Source organism: Nothobranchius furzeri, chromosome 10 (assembly GCF_043380555.1).
Source record: "Nothobranchius furzeri strain GRZ-AD chromosome 10, NfurGRZ-RIMD1, whole genome shotgun sequence".
NCBI lineage: Eukaryota > Metazoa > Chordata > Actinopteri > Cyprinodontiformes > Nothobranchiidae > Nothobranchius > Nothobranchius furzeri.
In genome coordinates, this window is record NC_091750.1 from 37,042,790 (window position 1) to 37,059,588 (window position 16,799).

The 16,799-nt window shown below is 43.7% G+C and overlaps 2 protein-coding genes across 2 annotated transcripts; one reads left to right on the forward strand and one right to left on the reverse strand.

Annotated features, from left to right (window-relative positions):
• Positions 1-494: 494 nt before the first annotated feature.
• On the reverse strand, positions 495-2,855 carry LOC139072195 (proline-rich protein 2-like). Its single transcript, XM_070555642.1, has 2 exons — positions 2,678-2,855; positions 495-2,016 (listed from the first exon to the last, which is right to left on the reverse strand). Exon 2 carries the CDS (start codon positions 1,849-1,851, stop codon positions 634-636), a length of 1,218 nt encoding a protein of 405 aa, XP_070411743.1. The 5' UTR covers positions 1,852-2,016; positions 2,678-2,855; the 3' UTR covers positions 495-633.
• A 1,721-nt stretch (positions 2,856-4,576) lies between these two features.
• On the forward strand, positions 4,577-6,133 carry ier3 (immediate early response 3). Its single transcript, XM_015960324.3, has 3 exons — positions 4,577-4,763; positions 4,871-4,981; positions 5,053-6,133. Exons 1-3 carry the CDS (start codon positions 4,577-4,579, stop codon positions 5,718-5,720), a joined length of 966 nt encoding a protein of 321 aa, XP_015815810.3. The 3' UTR covers positions 5,721-6,133.
• The last annotated feature ends 10,666 nt before the right edge of the window (positions 6,134-16,799 follow it).

Genomic DNA, 16,799 nt, shown 5'->3' on the forward strand with positions numbered 1-16,799 from the left:
AGTAGCAGCAGGAAGTCGGGTCAGGTGTTACAGTAAAGGTGAAACAAAGAGACGCCTCAGAAGGTTGAACTAACGTGGAAACGACCTACAGCAATGTGACAGAAGTCACACCGAGACCAGGAATAGGGTTCAGTCCCAGGGAATTCCCACCTGTTTGCTACTGGATGCAGCGGGAAGTCTGACGTCAGTTACTGCCAGAGAGGAAAACTCACTAAATCCTGATTATTCCATCAGCTGAACTCCAACCGGAGGAGTCTTAGTCTCCGTACTAAATCCTGATCAGAAAACAAAGTCAAAGGTTGTTTTTGCTGCAGATTAAAGCGCCGAAGTTTCATCAAATCAAAGTTTAAAGTTTGTTTAATAAAAGCATCCAAAACATTTCAGGAAAGAATCATCCGAATCGTCTACGGAGTCGGGCAGAAACCAGAACCTGTTACTGAGGGGGTGGCTTTAATCCGCTGTAGCTTCAGAACCCGGTTCAGGATCTGGTCCAGGATCTGATCCAGGATCTAGTCTAGGACCTGGTCCAGGATCTGATCCAGGATCTCGTCTAGGATCTGGTCCAGGATCTAGTCTAGGATCTAGTCTAGGATCTGGTCTAGGATCTGGTCCATAATCTGGTCCAGGATCTGGTCAAGAATCTAGTCTAGGATCAAGTCCAGGATCTAGTCTAGGATCTAGACTAGGATCTGGTCCAGGATCTGGTCTAGAATCTAGTCTACGATCTGGTCCAGGATCTAGTCCAGGATCTGGTCCAGGATCTGATCCAGGATCTAGTCTAGGATCAAGTCTAGGATATGGTCCAGGATCTAGTCTAGGATCTGGTCCAGGATCTGTTCTAGGATCTAGACTAGGACCTGGTCCAGGATCTGGTCTAGGATCTAGTGTAGGATCTGGTCCAGTATCTAGTCTAGGATCTGGTCCAGAATCTGGTCCAGGATCTGGTCTAGGATCTAGTCTAGGATGTGGTCCAGGATCTAGTCTAGGATCTGGTCCAGGATCTAGTCTAGGATCTGGTCCAGGATCTGTTCTAGGATCTAGACTAGGATCTGGTCCAGGATCTGGTCTAGGATCTAGTCTAGGATTTGACCCAGGATCTAGTCTAGGATCTGGTCTAGGATCTGGTCCAGAATCTGGTCCAGGATCTGGTCTAGGATCTAGTCTAGGATGTGGTCCAGGATCTAGTCTAGGATCTGGTCCAGGATCTAGTCTAGGATCTGGTCTAGCATCTGGTCCATAATCTGGTCCAGGATCTGGTCCAGGATCTAGTCTAGGATCTGGTCCATAATCTGGTCCAGGATCTGGTCTAGGATCTAGTCTAGGATCTGGTCCAGGATCTAGTCTAGGATCTGGTCTACGATCTGGTCCATAATCTGGTCCAGGATCTGGTCCATAATCTGGTCCAGGATCTGGTCCAGGATCTAGTCTAGGATCTGGTCTAGGATCTGGTCCATAATCTGGTCCAGGATCTGGTCCAGGATCTAGTCTAGGATCTGGTCTAGGATCTGGTCCATAATCTGGTCCAGGATCTGGTCTAGGATCTAGTCTAGGATCTGGTCCAGGATCTAGTCTAGGATCTGGTCTATGATCTGGCTGATAATCTGGTCCAGGATCTGGTCTAGGATCTAGTCTAGGATCTGGTCCAGGATCTGATCCTGGATCTAGTCTAGGATCTGGTCTACGATCTGGTCCATAATCTGGTCCAGGATCTAGTCCAGGATCTAGTCTAGGATCTGGTCCAGGATCTAGTCTAGGATCTGGTCTATGATCTGGTCTCTGTGATACTGATGCATCTCCTGGGTGTCGTCGGCCCAGACTCTCGGAGCGACGGTTCCCATGGCTCGTGTTCATGTAATCCTTGTTTATTTTTAAAACGTACCTTCTGAAGAATTTGAAGCATCTTTTTAGGAGTGAAGAGGCCTCACCAGCTGATTGGTTGGTTCTGTCACAGAGAAGTACAGTACGCTGGCGGGATTTCCAGCAGAAACGTTCTCCAGATGCTTCTGATTCTTTCTGCTGAAGGTCACATGGAGACGAAGGGACCGGAATTAGTCTCGGGAATTTCAAACATGCAGGAGGAGACGAGTTTCACCTGCAGGTAGCAGGTGTTTATTCTGAAACAGAGAAAGATGTGGGAAGAATCTGGAGAATGTCACACCTTCACAATAAAAGCATGTTGACTCCTTTGGCTTTATTAAAGGTTCAGACAGCTGTGATTAAACCCTGAAACATTTTGAGTCATCACATTTCCATGTTGAACGGGATTAATCAGCTTCAGATGAACGTGTGAAATCGGAAGTTTTCATTAGATCTGGAGCTGTCAGGACAAACATGGATGGATGTTTTTACTTTTAATTCTCCTTCTTCTGAAACATCAGACGATGCTGCAGAGAAAAAGTTAAAATATGGTTTTGGGTTCATTCCAGTCTCACCTGTTCTCCCTCCAGTCCAACAGGTGGCAGTAATGCGCTGAGCTTGAAGCATTTGTCTTCAGGAATTTGTCTCAATCGGAGTTTTTCTATGTTTTATCAAGTTTCTAAATCAGGATATGAGCGGAATCAGCATCCATGTTGGATTTAAGCAGTAACCCTCAGACCTGGCTGCATCTTCACTTAGGCTCCGCCCACATATTTACAAGTCAGAACACAGGTGTGATTCATGTGTTTAATATTTTCACCTGAGTTCCCCTCTGCAGCAGAGCATCAATCAGAAATCCTGTGAATGCTTCCAGGAGCGGCTCCACCCTCCGTCTGGGCCAGAACCAGGGTTCTGCACATTCCAGAAATGGGAACTGGCCTGTTGTTAATGGAGCCACCGAGGCATGAACGCATCTCAGACAATACCAAAGCCCTGGCTGCCCGGCCCGGCACCTCTGAGCAGAACCTCATTAGCAGGTTCTGAGTGAAGCTCCGCTTACCAGGAAACCCGGCTTCATGGGAATAACATCACGTACTTGAGCAGAATTCCGATTTGATCCAAAACGTTTGAAACAAAAAAGGTTTCAGATGATTTTAGATGTTGGAGCTGAAGCCTGAAAACCAGAGGCTGTTTCACCAATCAGGAATTAACAAATGTTGGTCGGATCGTCGGGATCTCGTGACCCTCTGGAGTTCCACCAACCGGCTCCAAGCGGCTCCAAGCGGAGGCCCCAGAAAGTGAAACCAGCTGATTCATCAAAGCTGCAGCAACGTGGAAAAGTTGTTTTTCCTCCGAGCTTCATGTAGAACCAGAACAAACCAGCAGCTTCGGACGTTAGATCCGACACCAAGTCAGAACCTTCTGGACAGGAACAGGAAGTTCCAGACCTGTCTGCTAAACAGACGGAAAACGTCAGATTTACAATGTTTATGTGGCATTTCACTTGTAATTAATGGTAAAATATTCATCTACAAATGAACTCGTTTCTATAAAGTTGGACTAGTTTCTGTAAGTCGTCACAAAGCTTGTAACTGATTTCATCCAAACCGCAGAACCTACAGGTGGAAACATTTCTCAAACTTCCTGTTGGACAACAGAAATGTGGTCAAGAGGAAATATTGTTACAAGATGGCCGAACTAATTCAGGGTTGATGTTACTTAAGTTTGGTTTAAATTCTAATGTAAAAACTTTAGGAGCCCAGAGAGGATCCAAGAGGGACTCCATCTCCGGGTTTTACTCCCGTTTCTCCTCAGCAACAAGAGATGAAACTAAACAAAGTTCATTTCCTGTTTGACTTCCTGACTCAGATCCTGAAGCTTCAGTTTTAATCAGACGATTCAACATAATAAAAGAAGCTCCTTTCGTCTCCTGTGTGGAGTTTCTTTTTGTTGTTTGGATCAATTTGCTCAGAAACTGTAAGAAAATATGTACATTTAAGCGATTTCGCATCATTTTCAAGTAAACAAGAAAAAACTTAAAGGAATTTAGAAAAGCTGGCGTTCGGATCGAGTCTCTTTTATCATCATTTGATCTGATCGGCCTTCGGCTGCTGGTTTTATTCTACCCCAACTAAAATCTGTTTACCTTCATGCTCATAATTCACGCGTTAAATCTGAACGTCATCAATGACGCTGATGTCGATTAGAGGTAAAACCAACTGTTTACTGTCAGCCGCGTTATGACATCAGGTGGAGATCACTGCTGAGTTTTATCTGATCCGAGGAGGAAAAAGACAAAGTTTATAACAAAAACGCGTCAGAACATTTCTTATTTCTTCTGCTGAGCAGTTCATCGGGGACACCTGTTCAGTTATCAGCCAATCAGACGGCAGCGCCTGCTGAAGATTAAACTGAGCATCAGAGCTGAGAAGGGACTGTGCACATGCATGGGTGTTGGTACCAGACTGGTCTGATCTACTGGGATTGGAAACCAGAACCATCTAGGGTTCTGGGTTCAGCAGAAGACCACACCAGGTATCACCTGTCAGCTAAGAACAGGAAACTGAGGCTACAATTCCCACAGGATCACCAGAAGTGGACTGGAGAACCCTCTCCTGGTCCGAGTCTGGATTTCAGCTGCATCCCAACCCTAACCTGTCCTCTGGATCAGCAGCATCATGGTCACAAGCTCAGATCATCTCTATCTGGTTTCTAGAACATGAGATCACTGGACTCCCAACGGCCTCCACAGTCACCAGATCTAGTCCAGTCCAGAACCTTTGGGATGCGGTGGTGCAGGAGGTTCTCATCGTGTCAGGATGGACCAGAACCTCCGAGGAACATCTTGTTGCATAAAGGCCAAATCGAGGTTTTAGGGGATTCTGAAGACAGAGGGAACCGAGCTGGTGCATTTTATTTAATTTTATTCATCTTTAAAGTTTAAATAAAGCAGTGAGTTAAACTAAACTTGTGTTTTCTTTAGATTTCTGATCCACTACCGTGTTTATTTAAGGTGGAATTCCCACATTCGGTTTATTTCCAGCCTGCATGAGGATAATTTCAGCTGGTGACTCACAGCTGGATCCTGAAGCATGTCAAACATGCAAACTTCTTCATTCCGGAGGTGCTTTTCAGTGTTGAGCAACACGAACAATCAGCGGGAGTGGCTTCTCGTGGGCGTTCCTGCAACCTGAGCTCGGAAGGTCTATAAAAACCAGAACCCGGAGGGTTTCCGCCAGAATCCACTGACAGAGACTCGAACGCAGACATCAGTGAGACCGCAGAGGAACATGTACTCACGCTCCACCAGCACGACCCTGACGGTTCAGCAGGAGAGGTTCGCCTTCTCCGGAACCACAACCCGCAGCACAGAACCAGAGGTCTTCACCTTCGAGCGGGTCCCGGTCCAGGCAACCGCCGTGCGCTCCTACGTGCCGGTCCGGCCCAAGAAGCGCTGCTCCCGGGTCATGTACCCCGCCAAGGTGCGCATGCACCTCCCGCCACCAGAGAGGAGCCAGGCCAAGCGCTGGCTGGTCATCCTGTGCCTGGTGGTCCTGTGGCAGATCTACACCGAGGATCCGTGCGTCGACGCGCCGCTGGCAGCTGCAGACGGGTCCGTCAGAGAGTGCCAGGGCCTCTCCTTCCAATCCGCAGAGGAGCAGGCTCGGCAGCTCTCAGAGCTCAGCACCGGCCCCGACGCACCGCGCAGCTGTGATGACTCCGGCTCGTCCAGAGAGATGATCCCAACCTCCGCCTGCCTGAAGTCCGGTCCGGACTCCGACACTAGCCACGCGTTCGAGCAGAGCGCCGGGCAGAGCATGGTGGCCCTGCTGGTCTACCACAGACTGGGGAAAGACAACTGAGCCCCCCCCCCCCGGAACTGGGAAAGCAGAAACCCGCCCGTGTGTGGGCTCTGGGATCAGAACTGAGCCGAAGGTGGTACCGAGCACCTCCAAACGCAGCGGTGCGCCCTGCGCGGTGCACCCGGGGAGGAGGCTCCAGGCCCGGGCTTGGCCCTGCCAGCAGTCACCCTCAGCACGGAGGAGGCGGAGCGGCTGGAGACGAACTGTGAACGAAAACTTGAACTTTAGAAAACTTGAACTGAATCAAAGACTCTAAGTGCACTAAAGCCCCGAACAAGAGGAAGTTTGTGTCTGGCATGTAGGCGGAAGGCCTGAAGCTGACCATGTATTCCTGTGACTGTCTACATCTTTTTATTGGATTATTTATTTTATTTGCTATTTATTTAATATTTGCAATAAAAAACTTAAATTGACTTCTTGTTTCCTGCTTCTTCTCTCAAGGGTCTGGGGGGAATTTTAGTTCTTGCAGATTTAGTTTGTAATGTGTTGAAGTTCTGGAGCATCATCAGCTCTAAACGCACCTGGCCTGTTTAACTCCGGGAACTTTCCGTGGGGAAGCATGGGGCTGCTGGTCAGGCTTTAGTTTGCAATAAAAATCTAATTTATTGAACTCATCTTTACCAACATTGAAAACATTTTAACCAGGTCACCGTGTTACATTAATATATCAGTTATTACTTTATATTTGTGCAGATGAATCCCCAATCAGGATTTGCTTCATAATTTCTCAAATCTGCTCAAAAACACAAATTTGTGAAGGAATATTTTTTTTATTCGTGAATGTTCTGTATTTATACAGCACCTTCTTAGGGTTCAACCCCCCCATGGTGCTACACAACACAATCAGTCCTTCGCCCATTCACACCCTGGTGGTGAGGAGCTACGGTGTAGCCACAGCTGCCCTGGGGCACACTGCCACCGGTCCCCCTTGACCACCGGTGTCTTGCCCAAGGACACAACAGCAGCATTCTCATTTCATTTATGAAGCCCCTTCTATGACCAATGCAGATGCCCAACACAACACAAAAACATAACAATATAACAATTGTAAAACCAACATAAAACCAATTAAAAGAGGAGAGTAAAAGCAAAAAATAAAATCCTGAAAAAGATTAAGAGGCCGGTGCATCGAAACCGGGTAAAATTTGCTAATCCTGAAATGCCTTGACAAAAAATTGGGTCTTAAGGCGAGTCTTAAAAAACCCCAATGAGGGTGACTGACGCACCACCAAAGGCAACTGGTTCCAAAGTGCAGGTGCCAACACAGACCACACACGGTCTCCCCGTGACCTGCACTTAGTGCGTGGAACGATCAACAGCTCCCTGCCGGCTGAGCGAGGGGGCATGTCTATGCAAAAGGTTGCCAAGATATGCTGGAGCAGTTCCTTGTAAGGCCCTGTATGCCAGCACCAAGACCTTGAATTTTGCCCGGTATTGCACAGGCAGCCAGTGAAGGGATGCCAACACAGGGGTGATATGTTCCCTGTGCCTAGTGCCTCTCTGGTTGAAGCCGGGGTCGAACCTGCAACCTTCTGATTACTGGACAGCGCACTCGCTTTATCGGATCATTTTAATTCCCCTTTGGTGGAAAATGGTTTTCCTATAATTGAGAATAAACCAGAAGTGAAGAAACTTCCTGTTCAAATAAAGGATGATATATATATATATATATATATATATATATATATATATATATATATATATATATATATATATATATATTCAGAAACCATTAAATCCTCTTCACGTTTCCTTTGGCGGCCACCCTTCAGACAAAAATATCCTGAATCCAAACATCCATTCTGAGGATTCCCAGACATTCCGGCTTGCAGACACTTTCCCTTTTAACGTCTCTTGATGTCTGAGCTGGACGAGGAGCTCTGCTGAGTCACGATCTGCTGCAGCCTTGGGTTACCTCACAGCTGCATGGAGCCATGAGTAGCAACAGAAATATTATCGTAATGATTAATATGCAGCAAGTCATCGGCGTTGCACACAACAGAGCATTATTCACGCTGCAGGTGCATTACCTCATGAGGACCTGTCCCCTATAGGGACGAGGAGACCGGGTGATGTTGATGTTGATGCTGGAGGTTGCCATGAGGACAAGAGCAGGTCCCATCACCTCCGGGTAATCCCACAGGTATGAGCAGCAGGTGAGAAAAGCATCAAGTGTTCATAAATACACAAAACACAGATTTCTGATTCCAAAATAAAAGCTAGACTTTAATTAAACACAAATATGAATAAAACAATCTCTGGGTCACAGTTATGACATCATAATAATGAGACAGGATGTCATAACTGAGACTTAATCAGCATGTTTATGGAAATGAGCTTCAGTTTGTCCAAAGAAAGACATTTAAATGTTCTCCTTTTCGTTGTTGTCTTTAGACACCTTCAATCAGTCGTCTTCATCTTCATCGTCTCCTCTTCAGTGTGAGAATGAGAGCAAATAGAGCTTAACACAATCAGAAGATGTTAGTTTGATGTTTGTTTTCATACCTGAGGTGATGTCCATCATGTCTGAATGCCCGCTCTCACACCTGTTTTATGCGTCAGACCTGAGGAATGAAGTCAAATATTTGTTAAAACTGCTCCTAAATCAGAGTCAACCAAAAAAAAAGAGAAAATCCGGTTGGTCTTTTTCTGCTTTAACAGCTTTTTCTTCTTTCTTTCTCTCTTTCAACTGAAAATAGTTAAATTATTAAATAATCCATTTATAATCTGCTGCTGGGTTTTGGATTTGTTTGTTTGTTTGTTTGTTTTTTCACAGAAAAATATGTAAAATTTTACTTCAGGACAAAAAGCGGGAAGGTAAACTCTGAGACTCGTGAAGGGAAAATGTTTTAAAATAAAACAGGAAGTGACACGTGACCAATCAGAGCGAGTTAGATCATCTGAAATCTGTTTTAAAGGAATATAAAAACATTTCAGAAAGGAAGTCGGTTAAAAACGTGTCATTTAAACCAAAACTTTGCTGCTCTAAATAGAAACGACGTTGATTCACTTCTGCTTCTCCTTGTTTTTCATTTTTTTCTGGTTCATTTATTTCATCTGGAAACAAACGTCACTGGAGGGAGAAATGAACGAGTCTCTGAAACTTCTGAAGGGCAGATCCCGAGTCAGAAACAGGAAGTAATTTGTGAAGTTGGTATCCTGAATCATACTTTTGTTCTCAGCTTCTGCAGATTTTATTGTTGCTATTAAACATTTTACCAAACGGATTTTGTGTTTAGTTTTGTGAAAGGTCCAATGTTCACGCAGATGGATTATTTCTATCACAGGTGTCCCACAAGGCCGAGTCCTTGGGTCTCTGTTTTTTGGCATAAACACAGACACTTGCAGGTCCTCCGACGTCCAGTCAGGTTCCAGCTGTCCTTGTTGAGGACCTCGGTTCAAAGCTCTTCATGAAGGTCTTCCTTTGGGACGTTTCTCATCTGTGGATGTTTATCAATTCAATGTGCCGTAAAAACATGACAGTTAAGGCAAGCTAGTTCACAAAGATAACCCCAGGTCCTCCCTCCTAAGGGTCTTTGTTGTCCTGGTCTACAGGAGAAATGTTTGGAGGTGTGGATCTGTCTAGAGATCAGACTCAGAGCTGAACTGAAGGTTCTGGAGAATCTCAGGAGGATCCCAGACCTCCTTGGACCTCTCACAGGTCTGGATTAAAACAGTTTAACACAAAGTCTCACAGATATGTTCCGTTCTGGTGACTGTGGAGATATTTGGGATTGGGTTTTTCCTGTCCAGAATCCCTCTGTGACCTTCTGCCATCAGCGAGTCTGGGTCACGTACCTGCAGCGAGTCACACCTGAACAAGCAGCAGCTGTTTATTTAAAGCTCAGGTGAACCGAGTCCTGCAGACACTTCCTGTTGGATGTTTACAGGCTGAGCTGTTTACACAAGAAAACAAGAAGCTGCTCGACTCGTTCGTCTGCAGCCGATTCTTCAAGACCTTTCCAGTTTCATCTGGACCATCCAGACTAAATAGACTTTAAAAAAAGTTTCTGTGAGTTTCCTGTTCCACAGTTAACTCTGTTTAAGACGCTCCCAAACCAAAACACTCCCAAACCCAAACGCTCCCAAACTCAGACGCTCCCTAACTCAGACGCTCCCTAACTCAGACGCTCCCTAATTCAGACGCTCGCTAACTCAGACACTCGCTAACTCAGACGCTCGCTAACTCAGACACTCGCTAGCTCAGATGCTCGCTAACTCCGGCGCTCCCTATCTCAGATGCTCCCTAACTCAGACGCTCGCTAACTCAGACGCTTGCTAACTCAGATGCTCGCTAACTCCGGCGCTCCCTATCTCAGATACTCCCTAACTCAGACGCTCGCTAACTCAGACACTTGCTAACTCAGATGCTCGCTAACTCCGGCGCTCCCTAACTCAGACACTCCCTAACTCAGACACTCGCTAACTCAGACACTCGCTAACTCAGATGCTCGCTGACTCAGACGCTCCCTAACTCAGAGACGTTTGTCGTTAATTTTTCAGGTTAATTAAAAAACAGAACCGGCTAAAAAAAATTTCTCTCCATCTTTCTGAAGAGAATCAATAACAGACTGCTGGTGACGGTCCTTAGACATGCAGGTCAAGGTAATCCAAATGGTTCAAATGAAGGCAACTGTCTGTAGAGGATTCTGAAGACGTCTGGATATTTGTGGTGTTGGTGTCGGGATTCCTGCTGTTTGGCCTGAGCGGTTACCTGGCTTACTGGAAAATTAATGAGCTTTCAAGGAATACTGGCTCATTCCCGGAGCTCAGGGATGGATTACACCGCGCTGTGAACGCACAAACTCATATAATTGTCGAGATGAGTCGTAAGCTTGGATTTTTGGCTGAGATTCAGGCTCTGGCACAGAAGGTGGATTCGATCAAGGAGAGAGTTGACGGGACAGCACGGTTGGGAATAGATTAATTTATTCCATTATTGGATTGAGAGGGGTTGGAGACCAACAGAACTTTAAGACAGAGAGGAAATTATCTCTGTCTGTCCCCAAAACAAGTTCTTATCTGAATCTGGTGCCCTTGAGCCTGTGAGGCTGAAGTGATTACCCCCCCTCAGAAGAAATGTGGAATGCTGTCGTTGCCTTGGCAACTCTGTGTCCCTATCCCAGCCTGGGCGGGACTGCGACCGGTGAAGGCCGTGGAACCGTTTCCAGGAGTCACTGTGCTTTCTAACCCAATTACCTCCCTCCCCTGTCCAAACGGAGGTGACGAGCGCTACTCATCGTGGCTGCATGCACTGATGTGAGGAGAGTTCCCAACCCTACCTCCCCACCTAGTGGACACTTATGTTGTGTAATGTCTGAAGTCTGCGTGCATTTCTTTCTGATTTGTTTTTTGCAGAGCAAAGCTGCCCTCCCTGTGGAGGGTAACTCTGAAGTGCCTTGTTTTCCCTCCACCTGAACCAATCCTCATGTAAACCCTCTGATCTCTATTAAGGTAGCGCGACTCGGGTTGCGAATGACCACAGTCACCAATTCTTGTCATGTATCTACGTATGAATGTCTGATCTCGGAATTGTGTGTACCAAAACTCTAATTTCCCTCTGGGATTAATAAAGTATATTTGAATTGAATTTGAATTTGAACTGGACTTCTTTGGTTTCTTGAAGACTTCAAGAAACCAAAGAAGTCCAGTTGCCTTCATTTGAACTCTTTGGATTACAATAAACAGACGCTTAGTGACCCTGAGTCCTGTTAATCTAAATTAAAAAAAAAATCCTAAATAAAGAAATCAATCCTAACTCATGTAAAGGTAAATCCCTTACACTCCGTGAGAGCCGGTTATTTCACATCCTGTGTGTTTGGTGAGTTTCTGAGCTCAGAGGACTTTATCTTATCAAACACAAGCTGATGCAACGTCTGTAAACACGGCGCTCTCGATACGTTTTCCTGTAACTTTTAGAGTAGAGCCAGACCGGAATCCAGAAATTCCTGTTTAATACAAAGAAAACTGCAGTCTGTGTGAAGAAGTGAAGCTTTAAAAGTTTCATGATAATAAAGATTAAAGCGACCTGCAGGTTGAGAGCTCGCTTTAGTCCTGAAGGAAGCTTGCACTAAGCTTTATTTAAAAAGACTAAACTGATGTCATTCTAACTGTTGTTATGATGTCTGAATGAAAAATGAATCATTATAACTTCACATTAGTAGAATTTTACATTTTATTGTTGTATTATGAACTTTATCACCTTAAATGAGAAAAATCCCAAAGGAAAAGTTTCAGTCTGCTTTTCCTGGTGTGGAAATGAAAGTTTAAAGTACTTTAGTAGCTTCTGATTCCTCGTATTATTGCGGTAACGGTGAGACCTACACACACATTATAGTGTGTTTCATTAATGAGTCTGATGTTTTCTATAAATTTACAGAAAGATGAGTCAGCAAACACGTTTCATGGTTTCCTTCTTTTATCTAAACATGACAGGAAGTAATTTTCCGTCTGAGATCGAGATGAAAGATGCAGAAGTAGAGAAACGCAGACGAGTCGGGACAGGACGGAATTAACCTGCAATCATCCGAGTACACAGGGAGGAGTCGGCTCTGTGTGTGTGTGTGTGTGTGTGTGTGTGTGTGTGTGTGTGTGTGTGTGTGTGTGTGTGTGTGTGTGTGTGTGTGTGTGTGTGTGTGTGTGTGTGTGTGATGCGTTAAATTTATCTCAAACTTTTATTTAATTTTTACATGTTTCCTCTTTGGTTTGAAGCCAGTTTTTTATTTATTCTTCTTTATTTTAGCGGTTTTGGTTTAATTTTAGGGAACATCGAGGGTCGGACTTTGGATCCAGGAGTTTTGTGAGTCGAGGTCAGAAGAGGTCCGTCTTAACAGAAAACCAACATCAGCTGTTCTACTTTCAAGTTTATTTTTGATCTTCATCATCTGCTTGTGTTTTAATCTAAATGAACCTGAGTGAAGGGGCCAGACTCATTTCTGCCCTGAAGTTGTGGTTTTTAAAGCTGTGAGTTTATTCTGTTTCATCTGGATCAAACCTGATTCCTGACATCATCCAGCTGAGGTCCAATCAGCTTCAGCCTCCAGGAGCAGGTCCCATCAGGCAGAAACAAAGCAGCAGATGTTTCTCATACAACAGAAAACACCTAAACGCCTCAGTCAGGTTTTACCTTGCACAATGTTTAAAAACCGATTCCCATTAAACACATGATGAATAATATTATTATAAATAATATTTCATGTTTTACCAAACCTTTAACTCGTTGTGCTGTCAAAGCTCTTGGAGCCTCTGGAAGGAGCATCAGCATTATTACCTTCATCACAGACCTGCAGGAACTGATAAATACTCAGACAAATACTCAGATACATACTCAGATTAATACTCAGATAAATACTCAGATGAATACTCAGATAATTAATACACAGATAAATACTCGAATGAATACTCAGACGAAAATTCAGATAAGTACTCAGATAAAAACTCAGATTAATACTCAGATGAACACTCAGATAAATACTCAGATGAATACTTAGATAAAGACTCAGATAATTAATACACAGATAAATACTCAGATTAATACTCATATAAAGACTCAGATAATTAATACACAGATAAATACTCAAATGAATGCTCAGATATTTTCTCATATAAATACTCAGATAAATACTCAGATAAATACTCAGATGAATACTCAGATAAATACACAGATACATACTCAGATAAATGCTCAGATGAATACTCAGATAAATACTCAGATAAATACACAGATAAAGACTCAGATGAATACTCAGATAAAGACTCAGATAATTAATACACACATAAATACTCCGATACATACTCAGATTAATACTCAGATTAATACTCAGACAAATACTCAGAAAAAGACTCAGATAATAATACACAGAGAAATACTCAAATGAATACTCAGATATTTTCTCAGATAAATACTCAGATAAATACTCAAATGAATACTCAGATATTTTCTCAGATAAATACTCAGATGAATACTCAGATAAATGCTCAGATGAATACTCAGATAAATACTCAAATAAATACTCAGATAAATGCTCAGATTAATACTCAGATAAAGACTCAGATAAATACTCAGATAAAGACTCAGATGAATACTCAGATAAATACTTAGATAAATACTAAGATGAATACTCAGATAAATGCTCAGATGAATACTCAGATAAATGCTCAGATGAATACTCAGATAAATACTCAAATAAATACTCAGATAAATGCTCAGATTAATACTCAGATAAATACTCAGATAAAGACTCAGATGAATACTCAGATAAAGACTCAGATAATTAATACACAGATAAATACTCCGATACATACTCAGATGAATTCTCAAATAAACACCCAGATAAATGCTCAGATAAATACTCAGATAAATACTCAAATGAATACTCAGATGAAGACTCAGATAATTTATACACAGATAAATACTCAGATACATACTCAGATTAATACTCAGACAAATACTCAGATAAAGACACAGATAATTAATACACGGATAAATACTCAAATGAATACTCAGATATTTTCTCAGATAAATACTCAGATAAATACTTAGATAAATACTCAGATGAATACTCAGATAAAGTCTCAGATAATTAATACACAGATAAATACTCAAATGGATACTCAGATATTTTCTCAGATGAATACTCAGATAAATAATCAGATAAATACTCAGATGAATACTCAGATAAACACTCAGAAAACTAATACACAGATAAATAATCAGATGAATACTCAGATAAATACTCAGATAAAGACAGATAATTAATACACAGATAAATACTCAAATGAATACTCAGATATTTTCTCAGATAAATACTCAGTTAAATACACAGATGAATACTCAGATAAATACTCAGATAAATACTCAGATGAATACTAAGATAAAGACTCAGATAATTAATACACAGATAATACTCCGATACACACGCAGATGAATACTCAGATTAATACTGAGATAAACACTCAGATAATTAATACATAGATAAATACTCAGATGAATACTCAGATACTCAGATCAATAATCAGATACATATTCAGATGAATACTTGGATAAATACTCAGATAAATACTTGGATGAATACTCAGATAAATACTCAGGTGAATACTCAGATGAATACTCAGATAAAGACTCAGATAATTAATACACAGATAAATACTCCAATACATACTCAGATGAATACTCAGATTTATACATGAATTTAAATGAAACTTCATTTAATATTCAGTTGTTTTATTTCCCTGTTGTCACAGCTGGAACCAACAGGTTTAATCTGATGAGGTTTGACCAGAAGGTGATAACACACCCAGGCTCGCAACATCCTCCTCTGATGTGTATCAGTACACACACACACACACACACACACACACACACACACACACACACACACACACACACACACACACACACACACACACACACACACACACACACACACAAACACACACGCACACACAAACACACACACACACACACACACACACACACACACACACACACACACACACACACAGATTAACTCATTGTGTTTATGAAAGAACACCTCTGATTGTCAGTTCAACACAAAGAGGTGATCTCACACTACAGTGGAAGCTGTGGTCAGTAACCTCCTACACACACACACACACACACACACACACACACACACACACACACACACACACACACACACACACACACACACACACACACACACACACACACACACACACACACACCAGAAGCCCGACTTCTTTACACAACAGCAGGAGTTTCTCTTCTCTGAATCGTGCTTCTAGAGGTTTGGAGGCTCGTTTCACAACTTCAGTGCGAGTTCAGACACGATCAGGGATAAACGGAGGAAGCAACGACTCAGCATTCAGTAAAACTACTTAGTCACAGTGAAAACAAAAAAATCACACTGTGTCAACAGAAACAGAACCAGGGAGAGAAGAGCTGATGGTCTAAAGCAGGGGTGTCCAATCCTGGACCTCCGGGGCCTGCAGGTTCTACAGGTTCTTCTGCTCCAGCAGCTGATTTTAATCAGCGGATGACTGACAGGCCTCTGCAGAGGATGGTCTGCCGAAAATGTGAATCTACCGTTGAGTCAGGTGTGATGGACGTTGTAAAACATGCTGGGTGGTGGATCTCAATGACCAGGGTTTAACCTCTGACCTGCGACCTGAGATCTATTTTGGGTTGTCTGTCATTTCTCTGAGTGTCGACCTTTGACCTTAGGGTTAGGGTGAACCTGAATGTTATTTCTGTCTAAATGGTTAGTAAATGAACGTTGACTCCTTTCAGAGTGGGCAGCCACACGAGCTTTGGTTAGTGAGCGAAAGAACGAGATCACGGATACAAGCGGCTGAAATTAGTTTTCTCTGAAGAGTGGCTGGGCTCTCCCTTAGAGATAGGGTGAGAAGCTTGGTCATCCGGGAGGGGCTTGGAGTAGACCTGCTGCTCCTCCACATCAAGAGGAGCCAGTTGAGGTGGCTCGGGCATCTGGTCAGGATGCCTCCTGGACGCCTCCCTGGTGAGGTTTTCCGGGCAAGTCCAACCAGGAGGAGACCTAAAGGGAGATCCAGGACACGGTGGAGGGACTATGCCTCACCTGGCCAGGGAACGCCTTGGGATTCCCCCGGAGGAGCTGGCCCAAGTGGCTGCGGAGAGGGAAGTCTGGGCCTCTCGCCTTGAGCTTGGTTTATGCTTGACGCATTTACTTTCCGCGCGGTGATGCGGCTCGCGGCTGGAACGCGCTTCACAACTCGCAGCGTTTATGGTTCATGCGGCTCGTCTCTGCGGCGAGCCAATATTCTCCCAAACTGTAGGGGGCAGCATGGAGCTCTACGGCAAGCATCCAACACTACACCATAGTAGAAGTAGAAATTACTGTTTACAACATGGCATTCCAGCATTTTTAACAGCGTCCTCGTCTTTTCCGACAGTGCGAGCTATTTCTCTCCAAGAATTATTAACAACATGTTGATCACGGTGATCTCTGAGAGCTGAATCATACAAATGTCTGTATTTACCAACCTCTGCCATACTAGTTCTTGCCGGTCCGCCGTGTTTTTCCGCGTCCGTCCGTCCGCGTGGTTAGAAATTTTCCG